The sequence below is a fragment of the Phyllostomus hastatus genome, unplaced genomic scaffold (genome assembly GCF_019186645.2).
Source record: "Phyllostomus hastatus isolate PE091 unplaced genomic scaffold, TTU_PhHast_1.1 phas_scaffold_78, whole genome shotgun sequence".
Lineage (NCBI taxonomy): Eukaryota > Metazoa > Chordata > Mammalia > Chiroptera > Phyllostomidae > Phyllostomus > Phyllostomus hastatus.
The window spans coordinates 71,105,245-71,128,961 of record NW_025334041.1 but is presented as its reverse complement, the minus strand read 5'-3'; the positions used below and the strand labels follow the sequence as shown (position 1 = coordinate 71,128,961).

Below are 23,717 nucleotides of genomic sequence, written 5' to 3'. Positions count from 1 at the left end.
GGGGTAGTTAGAGACTGCAGAGGAAACTGGAGAGGAGTGGCCATAAGAAAACCAGTATAGTACTGCAGAAAGTGCCACAGGAAGGGGTTGTAGTTTAAGAAGAAAGAAAGTGACCCATAGTGTGAAATGCTGCTGAGAAGTCAAAAATGTTTTTTTTTAAAGGCTGAATATTACCTGTGGACGGTGAGGTCAAGGATGGTCTTCATGACAGAAGTTTCAATCAAGTGGTGGAAGGCTGAGGGCGGGGAGGAGTAAGTGAAAGCATCCCTTCCAGAGAAACAAATCAGTAAGTAGAGAAAAGTGGGGTCTTTGTTGTTTTGGTTTAGATAAGCAAGATATGAGTGGGCCTGGTGAGAAGAAGCCAGTAGAAAGTAAAATGTTGATGATGAGAGACAGAGACAGAGACAGAGTCGGAGATGGAGAGAGAGAGAGAGAGAGGTATCAAAATAGCAAAGTCCTTGAGGACCATATTTCATTTTAACCCCCACTAGATTCACTTCAATTCAACTGTAGCAATAACTACCCAGAGTTAGCGCAGGCAGACCCCACAAGGTAAAGGGCATGACCCCAACAAGACTATCCTTACCTCAGACGCCAGTCGAACTTCAGGAGTCCCTAGGCCATCCTCGCTTTTGACTGACAGGCTATAAATTCAGAGGTTCCTATGACCCCTTCAATTTGGTAATTCATTAGAAAAATTGACAGAACTCAGGAAAGTGCTATCATATTGTTGTTGTTGTTGTTGTTGTTGTTGTTAGTGATGTTGTTTTATTATAATAGATACAATCAGGAGGACCAGCCAAATGGCAAGACACAACCAGGAAGATTCTCCAGGCTCCAGGGTCCAGAGCTTTGGAAAAGATTGTATTATTTTAAGTTATTATTGATTAAATCATTAGCCATGTGATCAAACTTAATCTCCAGTCCCCTTTCCCTCCCAGGAAGCATGAAAAATGGCTGATATCCTGTGACTCAAAGCCTCAACCCTCTACCTACATGGTTGGCCTTTCTGGAAACCGGCCACCATCCTGCAGCTGTCTAGGGGCACTGCCAGTGTCATATCATTTCTCTCTCACTGAGGAAATTCCAGGGTTTTCAGAGCTCCCTGTCAGGATCAGGGACAATGACCAGAGCAAGTCTTTATTACATGATGGTGGGTCAGGAGGTTCAGGGCTTGGGTGAACGGAACAGCCCAGGGAGGCTGAGGAGCTCCTACACGTCCAGCAATGAGAGAAGGGTGGGCTGGAATGAGTGAAATGCAGTTGGAAGTGTGGTGAGAAATGCTGAGACCCTCTCCTATGGTGGTGGCTATTTTCCTGGGCCGAGTGTGAGGGAGAGTTGGGGTCACAACTTGAAGTCAGTGGTGAAGTTGGAAATCACTGCTGTGGGCAGTGGACTGGGAAAGTTCTGTAGCACTATCACGTAGTGTAGGAGCCCACAGGGTGTCGGAGCATCAAGGTAGCAGCCATCTGTGAGACTAGAAGGCTTTCGCCAACAACCCTTACAGCCCTGCCAGAGGCGCAGAGGAAGCAGGGCATCCACACCACCAGGCCTGGGGTGTTGTCCAGTGGGAGCAGGAAAGAGAAAGTCAGAAGACCAGCAAGAAATGGCTGGAGAATGGAACATGGAAACTAAACCGAATGGACAAGAGAGGCCAAAGGGCAGATTAAGAGGAAGGGGGAACGACTGGCACTTTGAGAGAATAGAAGGGTGAAGGCAGAAAGCTGTTGTCAAGGAGGATGCCTGGGTGCGCAATTGCTAAAATGGAGCCTTCCCAAAAGGTACCCAGCCTCTTCTCAGCCCCTAATAAGAATTTCCTGTGGTCAAGATAAGCTCTCTGAAGAGAGGTGCCATGTTTAACTCATCTTTGAATTCCTAGGTGTACTGGAATTACTCTGTGGAAGGTAATTATACTTTGGGAATGGATGATGCTAAATTGTTAAGGAAGCTGAAAAACTCAGGAAGCCCCTGTGTGGTGAGCCCCTGAGGGTCTCTGTATGGACACGGGCCTTAAGGAACCAATAAGATAAAGGGACAGTGATGCACATGGGGACAGGGTTCCCATCTCACTGCAGCCCTGGGGCAACTGGGCTCCAGTGTCTACTGCACATACTCACACTCACCCAACAGATTGAAGGGGAATACAGTGGAAATGAGGCCACGCACACTAGGAGGGGAGGAAGAAGAAGGGGGGCAGGCAAACTAGTATTTCCTGTGTGTCAACCATGGCCCTTCTCTGTTAGGTGCTTCCACATACGGGGCATTGTTTATAACAAGCCTGAGAGATAGATCTGCTGTCCTCATTTTAAACATAAGGACATCAGGCCAGGAAGCTGAGAGGCTTCTGGGGCTAGGTTAGGAGGACGGAGCTCCATATGGTCCCCAAACTGGTCTTTCCAACTCACCCAGTGTTAATTTCGTCTATGTGCCAAGTCACAGGGGAAGGAGACATCACAGCCTCCAGGAGCCTGCAGACCAGTGGGGAGGGTTAAACTGTCCCCACAGTGACCTTCAGAGCAGTTCCCTACTGAGCAGCAGGGAGGCATGTTGCCTGGGGACTCAGGGGAAAGGTCCTCTTCTGGTGTTGACACGGCTAGCTGGTTCCCCACCTGTAGGGTTGCTTTCATCCTGACTAGAACATGAAGGAAGTAGGAGCCAAGTTCTCTGCCCCAGAACATGGTGAGTCCGAGGTGAATTCTAAGGTAGTCTCCACTGTTGAAAAGTGTCTCCTAGGAAATTAACTTCTGGAAAGAGGGAGTCAAAGAACTCACTGGAATTCACAAAGGCCGGCTGATTCCTGAGACCGGTTGTCTATGTAAGGGCCAAGTGGTTGGCAATCAGTCTGTGCTAAGCCAGCAAGAAGGTGTGGGTTCAGAGAAAACACTAAGGGCTATTCCCTTCCCCCATCTCCACTCATAACAGAGTCTCCTTTTCAATGAAGCCACTTATAAAATGACAGTCAGGCTCGGCCCCTAGTGTCAGGACTGGCTGAGAGAGGTCCTCTGGAGGATGTGGCTACTGCCAGCACTGACCTTTTTTCAGTGGGGGTCCCCAGGGGCACAGGACTCCCCAGGGGCACAGGACGGCACTCTGGCCTCCCTCCAGCTAGACACCCAGAGTGGGTAAGAAAAACGGAGCCGAAAGCTGGGCACCCATGGGGTAGTCTGTTACCTGGCAGATCCGCTGCTTCCCTGGGGCGAGTGTCATCCTCAGCTACAACCTGACCTCAAGGCCTCAGTAGAAGAGATGGGAGCAAGAGGTCTCAGTTGCCTTAAGCCCTGCAGGGTAAGGTCATTCTCTAGATTGAACAAGCAGTTTCAGGAAGCCCCATACAGAAGTGAAAGAGAACAGAGAAACTTACCAGTTAGCCAGAGCAGCACAGCCAACCAGGCAGGACTGAGGGTCATGAACCTCACACTCAAATGCACAGAACTGAGTGACTGACTTTCCAGGGCCTGCACTGTTTGGGCAGCAGGCAGTGAAACCTCAGATGGAAGCCCGCAAGAGTCAAGAAGCAGGAATGTCAAGGGAGAGCTTATTTGATCAGTGTTCACACAGCAATGATAAACCCACTGTTCCTCCATTGAGGGCAAGATTGACAAGTTCAAGTGTCAGACAGGAGGCCTGTGTGCTGGACATGGTGAGCAAGGGGGAGAGGCCAAGAGGCGGGAGTGCCTGCTGGCACAGGGTCTCAGAGAAGGAGACCCATCTAAACAGACCCATGACACTGTAGTAGGGCACACTGAGGGCATGGCTTCTACCCAAACTCACAAGAGTGGGGGACCCTTTCCCCTGAAGAGAAGTGCCAAGGCTCCATCGCAAGCATAGCTGTGAACCACAAGCTCCCTAGTCAATAAGCATTCTGCAGCCACATACAAGGACAGGCCCCCCTGCTGGAGGCAAATGACATCAGCCACCCAGACCAGCCATGGGTGAGCCACCCAGGCACTCTGGGTCCTCCTGCTCCTCCCAATGTGCCCACAGTCACTCCCCTTCACATCACGTCTTGATACAGGGCCCCCCCGCACACGTTTCTTTATACCTCCCTCTGCTCAGTACAAACCTTCCAGGTGCCCAGCCAGGGCAGTCTTTAGGGGACAGAAAAGTTGAAGTTGTGTTCCTGGACAGGCGAGAGGACAGTGCTGAGGATTCTGTAGGGGTAGAAAAACGTTCCCTGCTTCCCTCCTAGACTCTTTGGCTGGTCTGACAATTAAACTGACATAAGACAGATTAACAGGAGAAAAACAAATTTAATTTTGCACATAAATGAGTGTGAGACTCAAAGTCAGTCAAGCAGTTGAGGCTAAGGAATGGGACAGAGGCCCGTGGCTTCCCAGGTGAGGAGGGCAATTCACAGGAGAAAAAAGGGGCAGATGTTTGCCTTGTTGTGCAGGTGAGTCTTCAGGTAAAAGGTATCTCTCATAATAGCTCTCCTTCAGGTACAGACCCCGATTTACATTGATTTAGGCAGTTAAGGGGGAGATAAAAAGTTTTTCCTGAGTCTGTGGGTCTCAGTTGCCTTCAGCTCAAAATAATCCTCGTGCCAAAATGGCATATTTGGGGCAGCCTATTCTACTCCCTTTCAATTCATTAACCACATACATCATGCCCAGGTTTCAGCAGAGATCAAACACTCCTTATGCTAATTATGAACCCCCCTCAATGTGCCCCCAGTGACACTGCATCAGCACCCACCCTCTGGCCTCCACCTCTGGCTACCACAGCTACATCTGCTGTGGGTGACCTTCATTCAATCATTCACCTATTCAAGTCAATCAAACTGGGCTGAGCACCAGCTGTGCCTACTGAGCATCTGCCAGTACTGCTCTTATGTCTGGTGTACTATGTGATCCAAGGTGCTCGGCCCCCACCCTCAGGGACCCTACGTGAGGGGGTTTCTCTGATGGGCACAGAATGGCCCCTAACTGCTCCTGCCACGTCAGTCCTGGAGAGAGGACATTGCACTCCCCTGAAATTACCTTCCTGCCTTCCTACCTGAGGCTTTCCTGAAAGCTAGAGGATGAGGGAGGGGACGTGAAGCTGCCAATATGGGTGCTGTGGCTACTCCCAGCCCCACAGTCCAGGGTGAGCTCCAGGCAGGTCCCAGGCTCAGAGTTCCGGCTCTGGCTGCCTGGAGGCCCAACAGAGAAATGTTTCCCCACACCCACCAGGACTTCTTCTGCCCCAGCGCTCTCTCTCCACGGATGGATGTCTGACAGTAGAAATCCATTCTCTTCAGAGTCCCAAGCCAGACAGGGATAATGACTACATGGAGACTAGTCCAGTTCTTTCTCACAGTTGCTTGTCTAGTGAGCTCAGTCCCACCTTTCTTGAAGCCTCGCATCCTCAGCTCTGCTCTGCAGTAAACAAACCCTCCAACAGGAGCCCACAACTTCCCAGAAAACAGTCAGTGTGTAGCCTGGAGCCCACTTTCTCCTCCTCTTCTGTCTGGCATGTCCTTGAGTGTGTGTGGCAGAAAGGGCAGATGACCCCTCCATGGCAGTTCATACACCACCGGCCACATTTTGTCTTGAATTGTGTGCATCTTCAGAACTCCTTGAGGATGAGGGAGGGGAAGTGATGAGGACAGCTAGCGTGCCTGTGTAGTTCTGCTCCCCTCCCTCTGTGCACGCGCACATGCCTCCAACAGTGCCTGGTGTGATGGGTGGGTAGGTGGGTGGATGGGAGAATGGCTAACAGAAGTCACTGTAAAAGCTACTTATCCCATCATGCCATCACCTCTGACTTCATCTTTCTGAAACTCCCGCCTTCTCAGAGGAATTTGGAAAGCTCTCAAGAAACACTTCAGAGCTGTCATCTGGGCCCTGGTCAGTGTGGCTCAGTTGGTTGGAGCATCATCCTGTAACTGAATGTTTTTGGGTCTGATTCCTGGTCAGTGCACATACCTAGGTTGCAAGTTCAATCCCTGGTTCAGGCGCATACAAGAAGTCATCAATATATACTTCTCTATCACACTGATGACTCTCTCTCCCTTCATCTTCCTATAAAACCAATTTCAAAATTTCCTCAGGTGAGGATTTAAAAATAAACAAACAACAACAAAAAAAACTGCCATGGTAGAAACAGGAGTGTCTACCCAGAAATTTACCTCCCAGGTATTTCTGGAGAAACATGAACAGGAGAACAACAACTCTTGCTGGCTACAGTGTCAGTCCTATCACCTCCCTGTCCCAGAAAACTCCACAAAGGGCTCCAAACTCCCCAGAGAAGCAGGTAGAAACCACTCTGATTCAGGCCAGGGCAGCAAGGTGTCCACTGGGCCTCTGTAACAGGAACAGCACTTCTCCAAGAGAACAACTCCCATCAGTCCAGAGCCACCTGCCTTCAGGTGTCCTGGGTTCCCTGCTGCCTCCTTATCAGTATGGCTGCCCGCTGATGAGCCCGTTCTGAGCTGGACACTGTGCTTCTTCGGAGTCTGCTTTCAACCCAAAGATTTCATTTCCTAAGTAAACGTTTTCCTAGTTCAGAATGGAAACAGTGAGAGTGGTGGCACCAGGGGTCCCAGCTTCAGCCAACATTGACAGAGTACCATCATGCGCCAGGCAGGAGATGAGGGCTCTAACACCAGCTGCACAACCGGTGTATCGCTAGTAGGGAGACAAGCCAGTGAAGCCCATGAGGGGGTGGACAGAGGGTACGGAGGTGCCACTCAGAGCAAGTGCATCCACCACCCTGCTGGGAAAGGGGCTTGTCGTGGAGGAGGTGAAATGGAAGCTGAGTCTTGAAGGGCTAGGAATTTGCCTAACCACAAAGAGGAAAAACTGGTTCCAGAAGGAAGAAGGGGCTGTGCAAAGTACAGAGGCCAGAAAAAAAAATCACATCCAAGGGACTGCAGATAGTTTGGAGGGGCTAGGGGGCAGGTGGGAGAGGAGGGCTGAGGATTCCACTGTGGCCTTGCTTGCCATGCCCTGGAGCTCCAGATGGGAGAGAGTGATGGGCTTTGTGCAAGGGCTGGATGTCACCAGGTTTGTTCTGTAGAGAGATCTCTGTGGCTGACATGTGAGAAGTAGATGGATGGAGTTTCCATGGCAGCAAACCAACCAGTGAGTAGGTGACTTAAGGTGAGAGGGAACAAGGGGCTTAGACCACACTGAAGTGAGGGAGTGAAGAGAAACCTGTGGATGCCAGGCATTCAGGAAGTGCTCAGAAGAGGCCAGTTCAGGGAACTGGTGGTGGAGGATGAGTAGATGGGTGGATGAGTCTTTGGGTGCCAGTGACTAGGACACTTTCTGGTCAAATGGCTTATCCAGTGACAGGCAGTGGGGCAGTGGGTGTGGAGGGCTTCCCCTCTGTACTTTAAATAATTTCATATTATTTGAAACATTGAAAATGAGCAGGTACATTATCAAAAAGCCTAAGAAGGATATTTTTAAACCACTATCAGCTCTAACATGGAGCTCTCTGCTTGCACATGTCATCAGTTAACCATGACAGGTAGGCTCTGGAACTATGCTGCTGCTGGAGAAAACCTGTTTTGAAAACTGGGTCCTGTGTGTCCTCCTCATAGATTCGTTATTAAATGATGGAAGATTTTTCCAAGCCTCTAATGTCAGACATTGGTGAATTCTGGAATATCTTTCCATTGTATTGAAATTTGGGCAGAACATTTATGACACTTTTCCTTCCTCATTCCACAAAGCTCAGTAATTTTCAGAGATAACTACTGAGAGTTTGGGTCCTGGGCTTGACCAACACACCCATCAAATCCTGAGTGGCTTCATGAGAACTTCCTGTCACAGAAAATGGATAACCCAATTCTGGACAGCAAGGAGGAAGTGACTGAAGAAGTGAAATTAACCACATCCTGGAAAGACACGGCCAATCCTTGTTAATGATGTAACAACCAGCGGTTAGAATCAGACACCATGGGTGGTTTAGGAGAAAAGTATATTTTTTAGCACTATAAAAATAAACAGGATTCCAGGGTAGAACCCAAAAGGGATTTTTGGACAGCACTATAACAATGAAATCTTTTGTCCTTTCAGGAAAAAGGAAAGGACAAAGGAAAGCAAACAACACAGCTGCCAGTAGCAGGTGAGAAAGTAAACAGGAATAAGGAAGAGACTCAGAAAAGGGAAGAGAAAGAACTAAAAACCCAGCTTAGAAAGCCCCAGGGCTGCCCTGAGAGAAGAAGAAAGAAGAAAGTTCACACATACATCATAGGTGGGACGACAAGGGGGCAGGGTCAAAAGGGCCACGTGGACACCTGTAGCGGCAGAGCCGTCAAGATTCAAACACCTGCCAACTAGATGCCATTTAAAATATAATCAGATGGTTGAGAAAGGGCACCATGGACCGCACAAGATCAGGGTGATAAATGTTTAAACAATCAAAAATGATTTTTAAAAAGGATCTGGTTTGGGTTCAACTAATCTGTGTTTGAATCATGGTTCCAGTATTTACTGGTCGTGCAGTCTTAGATAAGTACCTCCTGTTGGTCTCAGCTTCCCCATAGGTGAAATGAGCTGATATGATCTACTGTAAAGTTTATTGTGAAGGCTAAACAAGATCATGAGACAAAAGTGCCTGGCCCTCAGCAGGTGCTCAGTAAAGGACAACTCTTTTTTTTAAGTATTCTTTCTTAATTTGTATCCCAGAAAAACGGTAAGTTACAACATTGTGGTACAGGGGCTTGCATCCCACGACCTGCAGGGCAAATCCCGCTAGGACCACCCATCTATGTATCACCAGTGGCTGCTTTCTTGCAACAAGAGCTGAGCTCAGCTATTGCAACAGAGACCATATGACCTGCAGAGCCTAAAATATTTACTACTGGCCCTTTTCTGTTTTAAATTAGTACTAGTTCTAATATACAATTTCTGCTTGTGCACATGATTGGTTAACTTAGATTAGTGATCGAACTATCTTATCAAATATCACTCACTGTGAAAACCTATCTTGAAAACTTGATCCTGTGTAGCAGCCTTTTTTCTATGGTCCTTCATGGACAGCACTTCCACACCTTTGGTGTAAGTGGCACCAGAGCCCTGTGTCTGTGGCCGACCCTTGAGACATCACATGAGAAGAGATGGAGTATGAGGGCCTGGCACTCCCCATACCCTCACCCCTGGGGCTTTCTTTGCTGGATCTAAAGGAAGGACAAGGTTTCACTGGCCTCTCAGAGGTGGAGAAGCCACTGGAGACCATACACCTCACCAGACCCAGCCACCTGCTCGTGTAGCTGAGCCCTTCTTGAGGACCTGGGTCCAAGAGGGAGTAGCAGGCCAAAGGAGAGGATGCTGTAAGAGGAAGAGCAGAGGCCTCAAAACTAAAAATCCAACTGCCCAATCCCAAATAAACCTCAAAGCAGAAAGCAAAGGTGAGATGTATCCATGGAGACAGATATGGTTACATAGGACATTTATACTTTCAGATACCAGGGAGACCCACAGGAATTATGGAAGGGAAGGCAGAACCATGCTAGGAAGTCAATGCCAAGGATGAGCTTGGATCTGGGGGAAATGATGGGACAGCCATGGCTTAGTTCTGTTCTGAGCAAGAAAAGGAACACTAAGGAATGGCTCACAGCAGACAGCAGACATTACTACATTCACCCCTGATAATATAAGAAACTAGCTGTGATTTTTTGCTTGTCTTCTTGTTTAAAGTGATTGAAGACCATCTGGGTGATGCCAACCTCAGTAAGAGAGAACAGAAGCCCACGATCAGACAGAGATAGTACTATGGCACTTGCTGCTCTGAATAAATGCCAGTGTCCTTTCTTGGAAGAATGACCTACCAGGGTAGCAGGCAACTTGCAGCTGAGAAGGGTTTGAGTGACATAAGAACTGAAGAATTTCCCCAAAGCTGGAGCTTCCCACAACATCCTGGCCCTGCCCACTTTCCACCTCTGCTGTTGCCATTTCCTAGGGCCTGAGTTGCTATTTACATTATCATCACTCTCCCAGCTGCCCACCCCAGGGCAACTATCTCTGCTCTCTGTGGTCTCAGTGGACCCCTTGGAGGTACATAGTTTAATGCATGTATTGTGCAATCTGCTTGCATGATACAAGATGTTTCACTTCCTCAGAGGGAGAGGGTGCTGCCAGGTTTTGAGTGCACGGCCGGAATGAGGCATGTAGAGACTACTGTAGGCAACTACGTCAAGGGGCATTGCCCCACAGCTCCAAAATTTCCCTCAAGCAGAAAGAGTGAGACTCATATACCTTGGATACCAAGAGATGGAGAAATAGATTCAAAATTCCTACTTCCGTCTCATGCCCTAGGAACAGAATGGGTTTGCATGGGGCTCCATTCCCCCCGGCACACCTCCTTCCCTGTCACTGGCTTCCATCACTCGGTCAGCTTCTAATCACACCTACAGATTGAGCGCATCTCATGTTCTCTGTCAGCAGGGCCACAGAGCTAGCAGACCAGCAGGTCTGAGGAAGCGGGTAGTTCCATTACTGAGGCTGGGGGACCAGTGGTTATTTTGCAGAGTGGATGCAAAACAGCGTTCACTGGGCTCCCTGGGCAAGGCCACTGGGATGTCTGAAGAACCCAGACACCCAATTTTATGAGGGCTTAGAGCTTGAAACAGGCCACTGCTTACCAAACTCACAAGAAATTGATACATTAAATAGGATGCAGCTTTCAGATTCCCGTGGAACATGTAACCTACCAAAGATGGAACTCTTGTGCCTGCCTTCCTTCTTCTTTTAAGTATTTTTATTGATTATGCTATTACAGTTTTCCCAATTTTCCCCACTTTATCCCCCTTCTGCCCTGCCCCCTGCAATCCTCCAGCATCCCCTGCCCTTAGTTCATGTCCGTGGGTTGTGCATATAAGTTCTTTGAGTCCTCTGTTTCCTATACCATTTTTTATCTCTCCCTGTCTATTTTATGCCTACTAATTATGCTTCTTCTTCCCTGTACCTTCCCACCCATTCCTCCCTTCCCCCTCCCCACTGAAATCCCTCCGTGTGATATCCATTTCTCTGATTCTGTTCCTGTTCTGGTTATTTGCTTAGTTTTTGTTTTCATTGTTTTTCTTTTCTTTTAGGTTCATTTGTTGATAGTTGTGAGTTTGTTGTCATTTTACTGTTCATATTTTTTATCTTCTTCTATTTCTTAGATAAGTTCCTTCAACATTTCATATAATAAGGGCTGGGTGATGATGTACTCCTTGAACTTGACCTTATATGAGAAGCACTTTATCTGCCCTTCCATTCTAAATGAAAGCTTTGCTAGACAGAGTAATCTTAGATGTAGGTCCTTGCCTTTCATGACTTGGAATACTTCTTTCCAGCTCTTTCTTGCCTGTAAGGTTTCTTTTGAGAAATCAACTGATAGCCTTATGGGCACTCTTTTGTAGGTAACTGTCTACTTTTCTCTTGCTGCTTTTAGGATTTTCTGTGTCTTTAATCTTGGGTAACTTAATTATGATGTGCCTTTGTGTGATCCTCTTTGGGTCCAACTTCTTTGGGACTCTCTTCCTGGACTTCCTGGAAGTCTATTTCCTTCACCAATTTTCCTTCCTTCAAATACATTTTCAACTTCTTGCTGTTGTTCTTCTCCTTCTGGCACCCCTATAATTCAGATACTGGAACATTTCAGGTTGTCCCAGAGGTTTGTAAGACTCTCTTCACTTTTTTGAATTCTTATTTCTTCATTCTGTTCCGGTTGGATGTTTATTTTTTCCTTTTGTTCCAAATCATTGCTTTGAGTCCTGGTTTCCTTCCCATCACTGTTGGAACCCTGAATGTTGTGCTTTATTTTATTTTGGGTATCTTTCATTTGTTTTTTTCATTTTTTGACCAAGCTCAATCAGATTTGTGAGCATTTTGATTACCAGGGCTTTAAATTTTCCATCAGATAGGTTGGCTGTCTCCTCATCACTTGGCTCTCTTTCTGAAATTTTGCTCTGTTCTTTCATTTGGGCCATATTTCTTTGTGTTGGTGCAGCTGATAAGTTGTAAGAGGGCAGGGCCCTAGGTGTTCACCAGTGCAGGGCAACCCTCTTTGCTGTGCTATTGCCTGTGGGGGAAGGACCAGAGAGGGTACAATGCAACTCACCTGCTTGGCTCTAGCCCACTTTTCAACTCATGTGAGACTGGGAGTTTCTCCCACCATGGCAACCACCATAGTCCACTGTCAACTCTGAGTCTCAGTTTCCCCTTAAGTCAGCCGCACCCAAGTAGCCCACCACCCCGCCAAAGCCAGCCCTGTCCACACAGTCTGCCGCCTTGCTACGGTTTTTCTCAGCTGGCCACAGGGTCCACCGCCTTACCAGTCTGGTTGTTCTGATTGATTTTTTCTTTAATTCCTTAGTTGTCAGAGTTCCATGCAGTTTGATTTTCTGGTGCTTCTGGTTGTTTATTGATTTTAGATTGGTTGTTATCCTCCTTTTGGTTGTGTGAGGAAGTGAAGGGTTTCTACCTGTGCCTCCATGTTGGCCGAAACTCCATTGCCTTCCTGATATCAAGGCCCTAGGAGCCACACTAGGAATCAAAAGGCTCTGGGTGAGCAAGCCCACTGGGCTGTCCTTGCCCCACAGTAGAATCTATTTCTCTCCTGCCTATAAAAGTCAGAGGCTCCCTCCAATGGACAGTGCAGAGCAAGCACAGAAGCTGGTGCATAGTAGGCACATGCTTGCTTGAGTGAAAACACTGTCAAATTCCTGCTCACCCACTCAGGCAGCAAACATTTACTGCCTGAGTCTGTATGTCAGGCATCATGGTAGACCAAGCTTTAAAAGAGTTCACAGCCTCTTATGGGAATCAGATAAGTGAGTAAGGTTTCAATTCAGTGCTATAGTAAATGTGAAAATATAGATGTGCCAATGAGGGTAGGGAAGGCCCCTTTTTTAGACTCCATGCACTGGTTATGATCCAACTGCTCATTCATATTCTAAAATGTGAGGGCTGCTGAGTTAAACAAAGTCTGGTGCATTTCTGTACATGAACAACAGAATAGCAGAAGGAGAAATGAAGAAAACAATCCCATTTACAATAGCATCAAAACCAATAAACTATTTAGGAATAAACTTAACCATGAGGGTGAAAGACCTGTGCCCTGAAAACTCTAAGACATTGATGAAAGAACTAGAAAAAGACACAAAGAAATGGGAAAATATTCCATGTTCATGGATTGGAAGAATTAGTATTGTTAAAATGTTCATTCTACCCAAAGCAATCTACATATTCATTGCAATACCTACCAAAATTCCAAACAATACACTCCCTAATCTAGGAAAATCCCACATTTGCATCAACACAATCTGTGTAGCGGTTGTAGGAGACAATGCTCATTTGCATGATGACACAGTGCACCACGGGCCTCAGCTCACTGACACTAGCACTTCCATGGACTGGGGAATTAGTTTAGTTTACCTTCTCCTAGAAGTCATCATCCATCCTCTTTTTTTTTAACTTGGTTGTGACACCAGTTAACCAAAGGGGATATTTCTCATCTTCCCACTTCTGCTTTTGAAGATCATAAAAATGTGAGGAAGAGACTGGCAGACAGTATTCGTTCCTTCCCGAGGCACAACAAGCTATTCCGGAGCTCTGTTCTCTGCAGCTGGTCTTCATAGCTTGGGTATGACTAACTATTTTTTATGACCAGATTCTAAGAGAGTCTCTCTGTATCTCCACCTCTCTCTGTCGCCTTCTCTCCCTCTCTCTCTTGCTGCCTGGTGACTAGGCTTTTTGCACAAATGCTAGGTGTTCTGCTATGCTATAACTTGTGAAACACTCTGGAAATGAATACTGCTTACAGCAGCTGACACCTGAGAGGTCAGTGTCAAAGGCCTCGCTCCAGATCTCTTAACAGATGCGCACCTGATTTGGGTTTGGTTTAGCAAATGTTTCTCTCTGGAGCAAAACGGGGGGCTCTTTCATGTATTCCTTTATTCATTCAAAGATCATTTCTTTGCATGCTGGCCATGTACTAGGTGCTGAGGGAAACTCACCTATGAAGGCAGCCCTTGTGGGGCCTGCATGGCAAGTGGTCACTCTTTCCCCTCTTTGCACAGGTTTCTGAAGCAGCCATGGCAGCAGTACCTGAACTCTCCAGTGAAATGATGGCTTACTACAGGTCAGTGGGGAGACTGAGACCAGTGACAGGAGCAGGGTGCCCCTTCTATCAGCAAAGTGCTGCCCGTGCATGGAGGCCAAATTTGTCCCCCAAACTGTACTATTCCATGGCAAGCGTAGTTCCAAGTTTACCTGGTTTAAATGCTGATTTCCCATGACAAGTCCAGCCTTGGGAACCACAGGCATGCCGATGCTGCTGCAGGAGCTTCCTGCAGGTGGCAAGCAGGAAGAGAAGATGCCAGGTGGAAAGTCCAGGGGACTCCTTGGCAAAATTTGACTTCAGTGAGAGACAAAGCTCAGATTTTAACTGGGCAGCACATTAGGTCCCAGGATCCCACAGGGAGCACCTTGCCTGCTCCACCTCCTGTGGGTTCCATGCATATCCTCATGGAATTTGCCAGTTTCTAGAAGCTTTGAGGGACCTGCTGCTTGTTGTTTCCTATTAACAGTGAAGATTACTTTCAGGAAGAAAAAGTAAACTTGTCTGGGAGACATAATTGATTAGTGTCTCTGTTTTTATTACAGTGACAATGAGAATGACCTGTTCTTTGAGGCTGATGGCCCCCAACAAACTAAGGTGAGACCATGAACTTAGCATCCAACCCATAGAGGGGCTTTGACCTGGGAAAAACTTGAGGAACAGGGCCCTCAACCACCTTGATCCTGTGGTATTTTGTGATGAAATGACTTTCATGCTTTCCAGTAAGACAGGATACACTGCATGCTGACCTGGCCACTGTACAGCTCCCACGCCACACCGTCACTCACTAAGGCTTGGGGATACACCCTGCTTGCGGAGGGTGAGGGGGTGATAGTGGTGAGGAGGTTTGCTGTGTGATGCCAGAAAGGCAGGCAAGGTTTCAAGGCAGATTCAATTCTCCTTTTAGGAAAGGGTCTCAGCCCACATTACTCCCTGAACCAAGCCCTGAGACCCAGAGCAGATGACCTTAATGTGTCTGCCCACATTTAAGAAATTGTTTTTTGCTCCCTGGAGTAGAGTTTATGACAACAAAATGTAGATAATGTAAATAAAAAGATGAATTGGCAGGTGAAAGAATATCATGCACTTGCTATTTAACCTTGGACAGTCATTCCACTTGTTTGGACCTCACAGGAAATGTTTTAAAACCAGCATTAATTAATTTAGTACTGCCTGGGTGGGCCTGGCTTCTCCGTCTGGCTGGCCCTTTGCCTCTGCCAGCAGCTCTGCTCTCTGGGCCCTCTGCTGCGGAGCCTCTGCTCTGGGCAGGAGCCTACCTCACAGTCAGCCTTCCTCTGTACTGTCAGAGGCCTCTTTAACTGTCCCTCAAGCTTTTAAACCATCGTCATGCCTTAGGACAACTTCAAATAAGCCTTAATACTGTTTACACAGTTACTCTGAATAACAGCAAAGCGGGAACTTACTTCACAAATAGTAACCACTTTTAATATACTTACAGAAAGCTTATGAAACAGTGTTCTGGGAAAAAAAGAACTTGTTTAGAATAGTAAAAGCTTGTTGAATGAGCACAGATGTATACAAAACATTATGACCATCACTGACACAAAGAATTAAATGCATAGTTTAGAGCATTAGGGATACAAACAAGTATGAAATATGAAGAGGTAAAAAGTTTGTGGTGAGTGGAGCAGGTGTGAAAAGATACATAAGATACAAATGGGATTTATTTTAAAAGAATACCCTGTCAGGCATCAGAAAGCCCACATTCTGGCCTCTACCCTGCCACGTGCCCTGGGGTAAGCCACTTAATCTCTCTGGTCTTCAGAGAGATGAGAGTTCAGCCCCAGGGGTTCTGTTATCTCTATGGCCTCTTCTGCCTCTCTGATGACAAAAAGGAAGCTCTCTGGACGAACCACCTTAACACGCTCACTTCCTTGGTCTTTCCACAGTGCTCCTTTCAAAACCTGGACCTCAGCTCTCTGGGAGATGAGAGCATCCAGCTGCAAGTCTCCCACCAGCCCTGCAATTCGAGTTTCAGGCAAGTCGCGTCGGTCGTGGTTGCTGTGGAGAAGCTACGAAAAGTGCCCATTGTCTGCTCACAGGACTTCCAGGATGATGACTTGAGGAGCCTCTTTTTCTTCATCTTTAAAGAAGGTACTTAATGAGAGCTAAGGGCAGGCAGGAGAGCTCTGCTCATTCCCTTCTCAGCATCCACAACACAACAGTCAATTAAACTCTAAACCTGAAACCCTGGTGAATAAAAGGGATGACATAGTAGACTCAGCGAGCTCAGGGGGCCAGGTGGCAGGTCTGACAAGCTTGATAGCCCATAGTAACCACCAAGTTCAGTCTGACCACAAAATGCTAACTGGGCAGCTCCTGGAGGGTCGTCAAGTCCCAGGACTGTAGCTTCATTAGCAAGGTCACTCTTCAGCTTAAGGAGCCCTGTCCAAGGTTCTTATGCTTCTAGGAGAACACACTTTTGAAATGTCAGGGTAATTTTCTTTCTCTACCCCTCAGAGGCACAACTACAGGCACCAAAGCAGGAGACCACTGGACCCCTCATTATCATCTTACCCTCACACACCATCTCTGTGTAAATGTTAACTGTTCATTATCCTGTACCCACCAATGTCAAAGAAGTACGTGCCTCTTGTACAGACTTTCCCTCCCTTCCTCTCTCCCTCTCCCTGCACCTCCTTCACCACCCCTCCCTAGTGGCCTCAAGGAAACTGAGAATAGAAGCCAAACCAGGATAAACCAGGAAAACCAGAAATACTGGCAGCTCCCTTTAGGGCAAAGCTAGTGCAGGTAAGGGGAACCAGCAATTGTATACATTCCTTGGACTAAAACAGATTTAAGGAATCTAACTGAAGATTTCCTTGATCTTCTCCAAGACCCTGATGGGTTCACAAAGAAATATGATTTAATTAATAGAATGTATAAAACTAACAATTTGGCTGATCAATTATCTAAAACTATCCCCCCAAAAGAAAAAGATAAAGCTATTGAAGTTATGAATTTATAGCTCCAGCAATTAAGCAATCAGGTCAGACCTCACCAAAAGCCTTCTTGACAGAGGGAGAGAGGAGTCTGCTTTTATGGTAAAAAGCCAGGTCATCATAGGAAAGACTGTAGAAAACTGAAATGGGATTTAGGAAAAGAAGAGGTAAGCATAGGTTTGCCCTGAGGGTTCTGAGAGGGTGTTTCCCCTTCGTACCAAGACTTTAGGATAAAGTAGAAATTACCATAAAAGGGAAAACTATGGAGGCCCTTTGATTCTAATGCATAAAATGAGCTACAAAACTGTCATTCTCTGGAGCATTTTCTCAGTCTATTAAGATCTTGCTTCTGGGCATGTTCTCAAATTCTTGTTTCAGATAAACTCTTAGAAAGCTTTCTACAGACTTGAACATTCTTTCATTAATACCCTTTAAAATATGAGGTCTATCAATGATAGGAAAGCAGAGAAACCTTAGAAGCCAAATTGAACATCCCTTTAGTTGAAACTATTCTCAAAATATCTTGATTACTACTCAGATTTACAAACCACTCCCTCATTCTCAGAGTGCCTCCTCATCTGTTATCTCTTCATGGGGCCAGTATTACTGAATTGCCATTTTACATAAGTCACTCTACTGCTTGTCCGTAGCAAGCGATAACGCTAAAGCTTGAACCCATGTCGGCTGGTGCCACGTCCACTGTTCTTACCCGCCCCAACATCCTCCCTGCCAAGTTACAGCTTCTTGAGATGTGTATGTCCTCCAACAAGCCAAATCCCCATCATCAGCACTGCCCTTCTCATTTTCTACCTAAAAAATGCATGCTCCACATTTCAGAACACATTGACAGCATGTGGGATGACACCTACGAGTGTGATGCACTCCTACAATCGCTGAACTGCAGACTCCATGACATAAGCCAAAAATCCCTGGTGCTGTCTGGACCGCATGAGCTGCAGGCTCTTCACCTCACTAGACAGAATATGAACCAAGGAGGTAAGTGGGAAATTGTGATTCTTCTCTTGGCATCCTGGCAGCTTGATTATCCTCCACAATTGCAGCAATGTAGAACATTAAGGCAAATTATCAACTTCAGTGGGGAAAAATATGTTATTAAAAATAGGTAGCTTTTTGTTTGGGTCCCAGCAATGACAACAGATTGATTCCCTTAGCACGTTCATTTTCTGGCAAGAGTTGAAACTCTGAGAAATTAGACTGCTAAAGCATACCCAGGACCAAGTCCAGACAAGTCATTTAATGACAGCACAATGTCAGTGCTTCCGTTAGAAAGGGGTCATTTGATGGATGTGACCTAAATGCCTGTGGGGTTTTTTTTTTCTTGTTGTTGAGTTCGAAAGTAGAATGGTGAAGAGATAAAGTGTCCATCCTTATTCCTGGCCCTGCCCCTGCGCCCCGAGCATTCTTCCCACCTAACACCAGATAAGTCCTTATAGGGAAATTTCACTGAAAAGCAGGAACTTTTATCTCTTTGCTGGAACTGGCAAGTCTTCCAAGTCTGGGGAGCCAGACTTGGAAGTTGGCTGGGAGCTGCCTGGCACCTTGCCACTGTGGTTGAACCCTGTGTGCATGGGTACAGCCAAGGGAGCAGCTGAAACAAACAGTCTGTTCTCCTCCAGGACTGCTGACCTTGGGAGAGACATTCCTGGGGGAAGCTTCTTGCTCTCAGCCAGGCCAGGACTATCCTGTATCCTTAGAACTGGGTTGTAAGCATGACCTTGGGGCCTCCAACTGAGGTAGTTGTGACTAAGGAAGATTAAAATGAGTGCCTGTCTTTGCAGCCACTTTTCACAGCTAAGCCTTTCCTCACCTAAGTTCTTCCCACTTGCTGCTTTACATTCTTGAAATAGATTTATGCTGAGCAGATTTAGGGAGCCCGGCTTGACCTCTTTCCTGGCCTTTCACATTGATCAAATCATTCTGTTCATGAGGATGCATCACCAGCCAGTGACAAGATGGCTTCCCTCCTTCCTTCAGTTTTTAAAAATTAACCCCTAATTCTTCATAGACACTGTGATGAGGCTCTGTGAAGCTCCCAGACCTTCTCTGGGAAAAGCTGGAATCAACCAACTGACCTTGGTATGGTCTGTGAGAATCTGTAGGGTGGTTCCCACAAAGGAGGCACAACTGCACGAGTCCAGGGCTTAGGGTTGGGCCAACCCTACATTGCTGTGCTTCCCTGACCACAAGACCCCTCTTCTTTTTCCAGTGGTGTTCTGCATGAGATTTGTGCTAGGAGAAGAAAATAATGACAAGATACCTGTGGCCTTGGGCATCAAGGAAAAGGATCTGTACCTGTCTTGCATGATGAAGGATGGGAAGCCCACCTTGCAACTGGAGGTGAGTGAGTACCAGTGACAAAGCACCTTCTCAGCTCTTCTGAAGCACCCCTAACCCATCACTGACTTCCAAGACAACCACCTTCTCTACCCCCAGAAAACCTGGGAGCAGGTCTACTTGATAATTTTACAGAAATATAAATACATTTAATGTAATTGTTAAATGCATATAACTTTCACTGCCACTGCAGAAAATTACATCATTTTGCTGCTGTTATTATGCCCTGTCACTTTTACCACCCAACAGATTATGCAGTGCTAGGGTTGCTCCATTTGATAGATGACACTTGGAAAAGTTAATCAGTTCAAGAGACTTCTCACCTGTTGTTGTCTCCAGTCCACTCCCCAAATCACAATCTCTTCCACCATCCAGCTTTCCCAACAAAAGCTTCATTTCCAAGTTGAAGTCATTCTAGCTAAGCACCTAAAAATAAAAAATACAGCAAAAGTCACTTTTTTAAAAAATGCCCATCTCTCATTATGTTCCCTACCATTTAACACTCAGTTTCAGAAAAGGGTACAGGCTCCTTCAGTCACCACATGGGAAGTTGGGGTCACAAAGATAACTCAGGACTCTGGCTCTTGTTTTTGGTTCTTTGGTTTCCTCTCTAACTGACCCAGAGAATGACTTCCTCAGAGTGTCTTTGTTCTTTTCCTCACAAAATTCTTAACTTCTGTTTTGCTGCAGACATTAGACCCAAAAGCTCAGTCAAAGAAGAAGATGGAAAAGCGATTTGTCTTCAACAAGACAGAAATGATGGGCAAGGTAGAATTTGAGTCTGCCATGTATCCCAACTGGTACATCAGCACCTCACAAGCAGAACAGATGCCTGTCTTCCTAGGAAATGTTAGAGGTGGCCAGGATATAACTGACTTCACCTTGGAAATCCTGTCTTCCTGAAGAGAACTGCACCCAGAGTACCCACATGTGCTACATAACCCCAAGGGCTGCAGAAGAGGGATAAAATTGTCTGAACATGGCAGTGGGCTGCACTTCACTGTTGTCTAGTCGATGCCCAGCTGCCTTCCCTACATTAATACTAAAGGAACCACCAGCCAGGAGGAGCAGTCCCCTCCTTCCAGGGCCAATCCTCAGACCCTTGTGTTGAGCCAGGCCACTCCCACCCTCTGCTCACACAAAGCCAGCTTGACAGAAACCACTGCACATTGAAACCCTCTGTCCTTTGCACCCAGCTTCTGATGAGCAACCACTTAAATTGTCTATTTATTTATTTATTGATGGGTTTGTCTATTTAATTTAGTTTAAGGGGGCCAAGAAGCAGTAGTTCTTGTCAAAGAGTTCAGTCTTCAATAACTAAGGAGCCAATTTGATATGGATGACTGTGCTGTCTTTATATCAAGTTCTTTCACCAGGCTGAATAAGCTCAGATTATTTAATAGAAATATTTGTGAATGAGGAAGATCACACTGCATCAATAATTTTTAAATAAATTTCACTGAAAAAGAAATTTGTTTCCATGTGGTGATTGACTACTCTTGGATCTGACACAGAAGAGGGAAGATAAACGGGGCCTGGGGGGCCTGGCTAGGCAGCCCACTCCTCACTGAGTGCCACCAAGTCCCTGGAAACATGGTGGCCCAGCAGATCCTCCTCCCACCCATCCCCTTCTTTTGTGTGTTTTTTTCAAAATGATATCCAGGGAAAACAAGATCTGAAAACAGGATCAGCTGAAGTGTTATAGCAACTGAGGGTTGTGGAAATGGCTGCCTGCCCACAATTTCTCTATTCATTTATCCAAACACATTTATTAAGTAAATGCTACATCCTAGGGGCTGGGAGCACAGAAACAAGAAAGGTAAGGCGTTCCTACTTAGACAGAAAAGGCAGGAATAAACAAGCAAAATAAAGACAACATGACAAGTAGAAAAGGAAAAAAATGTCACTTAAGGTGGAGGGACCACTGTGCACAAAGACATGGAGTGTGAGAATGAATGATGCTGGAGCAAACCTCCAGACTGCAGAAGTCACCAGAAGCAAAGTCAAAGCACAAAAACAACCCAGGGGGAAAGCTGTTGTAACTTGTACCTCCGATAAAGGGAGAATTTGGTTAGTATTTACAAAGAGTTCCCTCAAAACATTAGGAAAAAAAGAACAAGAACAAAAATTTAATGAAATTAACAAAAACAAATAAAGATATGTTAATAGACTGTCAAGAAAAAAAGGAAAATACTATTAGATCTTGGACAGAGTAAAAGACATTCAACATTACTTATAATAAGATGAATTAACAGCTTGAGTACCAATGATCTACCAGATTACAAATACCAGAAGTTTAATAACACACCCTGTCGGCAAAACTGTGGGAAACTTCCACTCTTAAACATTACAGGTGGAAGCATAAATTGGTAAAACTTCTATAGAGGAAATTTTTATAATAACTGTGAAAATTATAAATACATATCCCCTTTGGCCCAGCAATTTCACTGCTGGGGATTTATCCTACAGATGGACCTACATCCTTGTGAAATGACATATGATCAGAATTATTCATTGCACATTACTGGTAATAGCAAAAAATTGGAAATATTCCAATTGTCTATCAACACTTGCTAAAGGACACTAGCTAAAAGTATGAGCTATGACTGATGTCTGGCCACTCCCTTCCAGGTCCTGAGCCAGGTCCCACAGGCTGTTTGAAAGGGTCAGTGCTTCTTTTTCTCTGTAGGCCTTCACCTCCATCCCCTGCACCCAAATCCCATCAGCCCACAGACTCAAAAAAGTTATGAAATCCTTCACTCCCCAAGATCAGGAAGTGAGGGCTGAGGACTCCCATCTGCTGCCTGAGCATCCCAATATGCTGCCACACTCAACCTGGAGAAGAGCCTGGCCAGAAGAGGGGCCACCTGGGGCCATGTAGTTTGCCTGTGGCCGACTGCCCTGGTGCTGTGTTCATTGGACTGGATGAATGCCAGGAGTGACTCAGCTGATGTCAAGGTGTCAGGTGACAGCAGTGACAACAACAAATTGAGCTCCGCTGCACGAATATGGGGAGAAGGTTGGAGTGGGAGGCATAGGTTCACTCTTACCTCTGACCTCTTTTCTTCTTCTGTAATAATGTTAGGTGGGAGTGGGGTCAGGTGATCAGGTCTAGCACCTGTGGTTCAGTTCCTCATCAGTGATTAAACAAAAGTAACTAATAGGGTAATAGGATAGAGAATAACTAGGTGGGTACAATGAGAGGTACTATTTTAAGTGAGGTGGTCAGGGAAGAGAGGCACTTGAGAATGTGGCTTGAGCAGAGCCCTGAATGTAGTCAGAGAAGATGCCAGTCTTGCAAAGATCTGGGAAACAGGATGCCCAGAGAATGGAACTGCAAGACATAAAAGCTCTAGATCAGAAGTGGGCTTAGAATGAATGAGACATAGCAAGGAGACCAATATGCCTGAAGCAGTGTGGGCAAAGAAGAATGGTGTTAGAGAGGAGGACAGAGAAGCAGGAAAGAGCCAGGTCTCTGTGTAAGGAGTTTGGACTGAGTGTGTCATACAAAGCCATTGGAAAGTCTTACACATGGGAGGATGATCTCATATGTATTATCACTCTTGCTGTAGTGTGAAGAATGGACCCTGGGGTAGGAGGAGAAGGTATCAAGAGTGGAAGCAGAGAGACCAGTTAGGAGGCGGTGGCCATGGACTGCCCTGGAGATGTAGGTGTCTTGGATGAAAGTACCAGAAGAGAAGGTGATAAAGGATGTATTCTGGGCACAGACACAAAAGATGTGGCTGCTGGAGTAAATGTGGGAGATGAGAGAGAGAGCAACTGAGGGATTCACAGGTAAGTGGGCACACGGGGGTATTTTATAGAAATGGGGAACCTCAAAAAGAAGCAGACATTGTATGGGGGGATGCAGGGAGAAAGTTGTGTTCTGGCCAAGTAATATTTGAGATACTTACTCAACACTCACAAACATATAAAATTTGAATGTCTCTTGAAATCAGACTCGGGATCAACTTTCATGTAGAAGGTCACATGCCATGGGTCACCTGAGACCACCTAACAAGAATGTGTAGCTAGAAAAGAGAGAATGGCCCAAGACTAATCCCTGGGCATAGCAACACAGAGAAGCTGCAAGGAAGGAACAGAGCCCTCAAAGGACATTAAAGAGCAGTAACCAGGAGATAAAAGAAAAACTCGAGGGGAAGAGAACAGCTGGAGAAAGTGGGTGAAGGAGAAGTGGTTCACCAGGCCAGTGGTGCCGAGAGGTTGAGTACCTGTGTACCTGGCTACTGGATTCTGTGAGAAAGAGGCTGTAGGTAGCCATAACAAAAGGGAGGACAGAGCTTGAGGACAAAATCCTTCCTGGAATGTGTTGCGGGGGAAATGAAAGAAGAGGAAGTGGAG

The 23,717-nt window shown here is 46.2% G+C and overlaps 1 protein-coding gene across 1 annotated transcript; it reads left to right on the top strand.

The window, feature by feature from the left end:
- Window positions 1-13,507: 13,507 nt before the first annotated feature.
- On the top strand, window positions 13,508-20,826 carry IL1B (interleukin 1 beta). The gene is made up of 7 exons (XM_045828357.1): window positions 13,508-13,560; window positions 13,997-14,058; window positions 14,583-14,634; window positions 15,948-16,152; window positions 17,838-17,996; window positions 19,228-19,358; window positions 20,046-20,826. Exons 2-7 carry the CDS (start codon window positions 14,012-14,014, stop codon window positions 20,256-20,258), a joined length of 807 nt encoding a protein of 268 aa, XP_045684313.1. The 5' UTR covers window positions 13,508-13,560; window positions 13,997-14,011; the 3' UTR covers window positions 20,259-20,826.
- Window positions 20,827-23,717: the final 2,891 nt, after the last annotated feature.

Coding starts and splice junctions, on each gene's coding strand:
- IL1B (XM_045828357.1), top strand. CDS start 14,012: ATGGCAGCAGTACCTGAACTCTCCAGTGAAATGATGGCTTACTACAG. Junction 14,059..14,582: donor GAAATGATGGCTTACTACAG/GTCAGTGGGGAG, acceptor TTTTTATTACAG/TGACAATGAGAATGACCTGT. Junction 17,997..19,227: donor ACAGAATATGAACCAAGGAG/GTAAGTGGGAAA, acceptor TTCTTTTTCCAG/TGGTGTTCTGCATGAGATTT.